Below are 6,962 nucleotides of genomic sequence, written 5' to 3'. Positions count from 1 at the left end.
AAAAAGAAAAGTAAAAACAATGGGAACAGCATCAATTGAAATGCAAAGCCATGCACAAAAGGGTAATCAATTTAACACATGTAAAGTAGGGAACATCTCTCATCCCATGCACAAAACACCGTTTGTCTCTAAAAACTATCGCCGACCCGAAACCAGGGCAAGATCAGGATGTGAACTCAAAAGGTTGAGGGGGCTGAGGTCCATCATTGATGGCCATAGCTGATGAGGAATTCTGTTGACCTGCTGCTGATCCACTTGCTGGAGAAGCCACAGACAGAAGCGCTTTGGTTAGGGACAGCGCCTCCGGTTCATTAGGGTGCAGGTCTCTAAGAAGTAAGAACAAAACCAGATGGTGCCAACTTCACGGGTGCATATTGGCTGTCTTCTAGAAACTTGATGAACTTCTCCTGAGCAGGAACTACTCTTGCTGGTCTCGAATGAGGGCTCTGGCTCGGCTTTCTTCTCAGGAGGACCATCAACCTAACCAACTGAAGGATTCAATCAAAAGCATGAACTAGAAACACTAGACAACAATGCATTTGAAGTGAAGTTTGGTGGTTTTACTTCAACCAAAACCATTCAATGTTTTATGTCATATTTACTCCAGGGTAACGCTATTTTCTCCACCAATTTAAAAAACCGAAAGAACAAAGAAAACATTGGAAACATGACAAATTAGCCATTGAAGCAAGTATGTAAATCAAATTCTAAATTCGGCAAAAGAAACCGACTACTCAAAAGCTCACTTGAGAGCATCAGGACCTGTCGCTGGAATCCTCTCATAAGCCTTCAAGCGAGCAAAAGCAGCTGCTCCACGCTTGATCCTGTGAGGAATCATCTTGCAATCAAAGCATATATCAATTACCATAAGGAAAATAAAAGTCAAGCTGAGTTATATACTTTACTTCATATATCCTGAAGCCAAATACATTGCCTTTGCACCATAAGATTCATAACCTTCTCAGCTAATAGTTTTCTCTAAATTCAGCAATAATGACACCTCAAGCACACCATACTACTCTCATTCATTTCTTCACCCATACACCTCAAGCATAACAAACTCACAGATCTCTAATAATAAGGAATCAATACCAAACTCTACCAATCATCAATTTTGATATCAAACATAACAAAACTCACAGATTCCTTTGGTTCTTCACAATATATTCCAATACCCAAATCATAGAATAGAATTTCAAATAAATAGCTAAAAATCCTTGAAAAAAAAGTTCATAATAAACACTTCCCAAATTACCAAGCATAAAAAACCCAGAAAATTCCATCATTTTCATTCACAGCACCAAATAAAGAACTTCAAAAACACACTAAAATAAACCTCGAAAAGAAAAACACACCCACGAATGGTACGCTGGAGATCTTTGCAGGAGCACAAAAGTGGATGGGATCATAAGAAGGCTTAGGGTTCATACTACTAATACACCCGACATGCAAATCTCTTCACATCTCACCACCACTAATTTTTGGCCATTCAATAACTCCTTGGCCAATATGGAAGCCAACCTTCCTGGAATGTGATGCCTTGCACTCACCGCTACCCTTTTGGCGCAGATGCCTGACACTGAAACCATCTATTCTTCTTCTTCTTCCTCTTTTGCTTGGTAGCTTAGCTTAGGCCAGCCGCTGCTGCTCTCTTTAATGGAATTGGCGAGGCTGAACTCGTTTTTGGAATGGTTATTCATATGTTGGCGCCTATGGAAGAGATGGTCGGATATAAGTTTATCAAAGCCGATAGCTTCACACGGCTGCATGCTTGGATCAAGCATTTCAGCGAACACCCTACGATCAAAGACAAAATCCCCGATTTACACTGAAGTTGTAGACTTCTTGAAAATAAGAAAAATTTATAGGAAATCTGAAGTCTCAACATAATCACTATAAAAAAATGAATTCTTGATAATTTAAGAACTAAAAATTGGGAAATAATGCAAAAAGGATTGTGGTTTCCTGTGACTGAAAATTAGTGTTTGATTTCAACATAATCACTACAATTATTTTTTATGTCACAAACTGATGTAAATGATGTTCACAAGGTGGAATCTAGTTAAAAAACTTTGAGAATGTAAATTAAATATTTTTTTAAATCAAGTAAAAAATGTTAATTTAAGTCGAGGTAATAATTTTTATTATTTATATTTAATATTTTATTTATATAAATTAATTATTTAATTAGTAGATAGAGTATAAAATTATTTAATTATATAAGTAAGGCCGATAGGTAAGCATTTAACAAAATGATGCAATTTTGCTTTTTAATTTAATAGTTGACTTTTAATTTTAGAAACAAAAAATATTTATCAAAATGACACAATTTTTTTATTCAGATTTTTGGATAATTCGAATTGTTTAATTCATATTTGAGTTAAATCGAAAAGTTTTAATTATTTTATTCGAGTTGATTCAAATAACTCAAACTATTTAATTCAAAATTTAAATTTTTATCAAATTTTTCTAACTGAATTAGATTTTGCCCGCTCTTATTAATGAGTTCTTGAAAAAGCCAAGCGATAAAAATAATGTTAAAATATGTAATATATCCATCTAATTTTTATAAATTTCAAATATGTATTTTATTTTTGGAAATTTAATTATTTTATTATTCATATTTCAAAATTTAAGTTCAATGGACTGTATTATTATTTTATTAAATTATTAGTATAATGCTTTGAAATAAAAGAAATATTCTTTGGTATCAAATTTTATCAAAATAATTTTAATGATTGAAATTAAATTTTAAAATCTAAAAAATTTAAATTCTTAAAAATATCAATACAAGAACTAAATTCTAAATTTACGGAAAAAATTATAACATATTTTAATTTAAAATAAAAACATCTTTGGATTAATGTCTTTGTAAAAAAGATCAGTTTGGATTCTTTGGATTAATATTATAACAATTAGATTGGGGTTAAATCCCTCACATAATTATTTCCAAGTTAGTTTTTTAAACAACCCATTCAATAATAATTAAATAAAAAAACAATTTTGAAAAAAATTACATAACCAATTGAACTACTATCATTTAATCTCAATTTTTCATAATAATTTAATTTATTTTCCGATTATATATTACGAATTAAATCGATTCACTATAAAATTTTAATTCAATTGATTGGTTTAATTTTGTTAAAACCACACTTTAATTGTCACCAAACTCAATTAATTTAAGATGCATCATGAAAAATACTTTAATTCTTTTTATTTTTCATAAGCTATGGATTTAGTATTTGTATTTTAAGTTGATCAGCTTCAGCTTTTAATTAGATTTTGTTTTTATACTTTTTGAATTTTACAAATTTAGTCTCGCTCAAACGATATTAATTTAATTGCCTAGTTAAAATTAGATGGCCTGAGCCGAAGGTTTACCCGAAAAATAGGAAGATTTGCATAAAAAAATAGGCTTGAAAAATGAATTTAGGTAAAAAATAAAATTTGTTTTCTCGTGTAAGGCTTTTTTTGCTTGGTCCGGCTTGAATATGCAAAAAAAAAAACTTTTTACTGTTTTGTTGCTCTCTTTTTCACTATTTTGCTACAATTCCACTATTATGTTCTACCATTTTGTTGTCATTATATAACTCTTATTTTATTGTTAATTTTATTACTACTTTAGAGGCATTTACTTGTTAAGTTGCACATATATTAGTGTTATTTAAGTATACATATTTTTCTAATTTATTTTTAAATTGTTAGGAAATATTTATTTTAATGTTTTTAGTAATTTTAATATATTATATATATTTTAAAATTTTTATATTAAAAAATAATATAAAAAATTAATAAATACGGGTCATGCCCGAATTTTAACATTTTTTTCCAATTAAGACTGGGCAGAATTTTAGGCCCATTTTTTTTGTTGGGCCGAGCTCGAGCCTAACAAATGAGTCTAAAATTTTGATTATGCCCTAACTAGCCCATGAGCACCTCAAGTTAAAACTATTCACACATGATGAAATTTAAATCTAAGACATCATATTCTTCAAACCCTTTTTTTTGTATTTTATTATAAATATATCTTTTACATATTTTTTTTTCAAACACATAGTAAGCATGCCAATGCCATAATCTATTATTTATTAAAGATCAAATTTTGCTATTAGCTACTGTATTTTAGATAAATTAGTAATTTAATCCGTATATTCTAATTTGATATCCTACTGCTTTTTGAAATTTGAAGTTTCAGTTCCAACCTAAGTAGTAACGATCAAATTCATTAAGGTAAATTCTGCTACTTCTAAAATTTTATGCACCAACCATATTATCTTATATGTAACATCATGTTAGTTTTGTTATTTCCGTATAATATTCAAAAAAAAAATCATGTTATTTCAGTTGATGAATTTAAAAACTTCTATTTGAATCAACGCTGAATTTGAAAAATATAAAGATTAAAAAACCAAATTAAAAAATATAGATTAAATCCACAACTTACGCATAATATAAGATTAATAGTATAATTTTACTTAACATATTTAACTACTACTATTTGCATCATAATTAAATTTTGAATTTTAAAAATATAAACACTAAAATTAACCCACAATTTAAGGACTTAATTGCAAATATTCTATTGATTATGTCATGTTTATCCTAGTTATCAACATAGAAATATTATTAAAGTGAAGAATAAATTGCAGCAAAGCATAGCATAGTCATTTCAGTTGCATCATCCATGACGCAAATGATTGGGGTTGAAAATTCAATCCAAGCCAAGTGTACTCCATTTGCTTGAAAAAAGAAAACCCCTAATGCAGAGATTGAAAATTGCATTTAAGCTAACCAAGAACAACCAAACCAGAGACCAAACCTCACACACCATGGATGATGAAGTGAAGTTGTTTGGATTTTGGGCAAGTACTTTCAGTCTAAGGGTCATTTGGGCTTTGAAACTTAAAGGTGTGGATTATGAATACATTGATGAAGATATCCCTCACAATAAGAGCGAGTTGTTGTTGAAGTACAACCCGGTTTATAAGAAGATCCCAGTGCTTGTTCATGGTGGAAAGCCAATTGCAGAGTCATTGGTTATTTTAGAATACATAGATGAGGTGTGGCCACAGAGTCCTTTGCTGCCGAAAGATGCTTATGAGAGATCCGTAGCCAGGTTTTGGGCCAAATTCATTGATGAAAAGGTATGTGTTATCAAGATGTTTTGTTTTGTTCTTCGAAGTTTGTCGTGTGTTTCCTTGTTATTGTCCTTGGTCTTCGATTGATTTACTTTTTTCTTTATGTTTTTAAGGTAGGGTTTATGTTTGTTTCTAAGTGATTCATCTCTACTCGAATCTAAAAATTCAATTTAATTAATTCAATCTGATTTTATCATAAAAAGTCAATAATTTAAATAGTGTCAATTGAGAGTGTTAAATTAGCTTCGGATTGGATCAATTTAGGTGGGATTAGTTCGGGTTTTAAAATTTTGGGTTATTTTGTGTTCGGATTAACTTTTGAGATCAAAATATTTCAAAATGTTTTAAGATGGATGATTTTTTTTCTTAACTAGTTAATTTTTTTGGGTTAAGTTATATCGGGTTTAAATAAAATTAGTTCATTTTGAATTTGGGTCATTCAGCATAAGGGTCATTTTAATCATTCAGCATAAGGGTCATTTTAAGGTCGTATAAATTTTTTTTAAATTTATATTCAAATTGATTGGAGTTCGAATTAGAATTTATAGGTATAATTCGCCTAATGCAAACTCGAAAATGCATCGAGCAAGTAATTTAAAATGAATCAAATAAAAATCACTCAATGATTAAAAAAAAACCAACTAGAAAATCCAAGTGGCCTGAACTGTAAAATGACATAAACTTCAAACAACTCAAATCCAAAATAATTGAAACTAATAAAAAAAAATTAAACTCGAATTGGCATGATTTAAAATTAAATTGACACATCCAATCGACAAGTCTAGTTTTAAGACATTTGTAGAGAGATCGATGATTAGGGGTGTTTAAATAGTTAATCGAACTGAACTAATATTAATTAAATTAATTGAACTTTTTAATCCTTTAACCGTTAATTGAATCGAAATTTATATGTTTTTGGTTTTTTTTTGTTAAAACAAGTATAAAATATATTAAAAAATAAATAAATTGATAATATTCATTTGACCGAACTAACCGAATTAACTACTACATATAATATATAATAATAATTATAAGTTCGATTAATTTGATTAATTACCTGATTTCAAACTGAATTAACCGATAACTGAATTTTTAAAAAATCATTAATCAACCTCTGACTGAATTAAATAGGTTAATCGATCAATTAATCGAATTGGATCGATTTGATCAATTAATTTAATTTTAACTGAAATTTGAACACCCCTATCAATGATATTTGACCCTAACATTATTAATATTATGCTTGCAGATTCGACCAATGTGGGAATTCTTTCATAAATTCGGCGAAGAACAACAAAAGGCAATGGACAACAACTTTAAAATTCTGAGAACCATTGAGGAACATGGTCTTGGAGACAAAAAGTTCTTTGGGGGTGACCAAATTGGCATAGCTGATATTGTTTTTGGAATGGTTATTCATTATTTTGCGCCTATGGAAGATGTCATGGGAGTGAAGTTCATTAAAGTGGATACCTTCCCACGCCTGCATGCATGGATGAGGCATTTCAGCGAACACCCTGGTATCAAAGACAATGTCCCTGATTATAGTAGAGTTGTTGATTATCTTAAAGGATATCTCGACATAATCAATGGAATGCAGAAGGGTTGAGACCTTTTTATATCATTTATTTATTTTTAGGTTAAATTCTACAATTAGTTATGTATTATAGGGAATTTGTGAGTTTTAATTCTTTTATTTTGGCTTAATATTTTTACTTTTTACAAATTCTTAATCTTATTTCTAATCTAAATAATAAAAATTAAATTTATTAACAATGGCGGAGCGTAGTAGAGACCTAGGGGTTATGCCCTTAAAATAGT

The 6,962-nt window shown here is 29.5% G+C and overlaps 1 protein-coding gene across 1 annotated transcript; it reads left to right on the top strand.

Moving 5' to 3' along the window:
- Nucleotides 1-4,684: 4,684 nt before the first annotated feature.
- Nucleotides 4,685-6,861, top strand: LOC107961142 (probable glutathione S-transferase). Its single transcript, XM_016897368.2, has 2 exons — nucleotides 4,685-5,147; nucleotides 6,391-6,861. Exons 1-2 carry the CDS (start codon nucleotides 4,764-4,766, stop codon nucleotides 6,748-6,750), a joined length of 744 nt encoding a protein of 247 aa, XP_016752857.2. The 5' UTR covers nucleotides 4,685-4,763; the 3' UTR covers nucleotides 6,751-6,861.
- Nucleotides 6,862-6,962: the final 101 nt, after the last annotated feature.

Source organism: Gossypium hirsutum, chromosome A02 (assembly GCF_007990345.1).
Source record: "Gossypium hirsutum isolate 1008001.06 chromosome A02, Gossypium_hirsutum_v2.1, whole genome shotgun sequence".
Lineage (NCBI taxonomy): Eukaryota > Viridiplantae > Streptophyta > Magnoliopsida > Malvales > Malvaceae > Gossypium > Gossypium hirsutum.
Note: the sequence above shows the minus strand (reverse complement) of the source record. Positions and strands in the feature narration are given on the sequence as shown.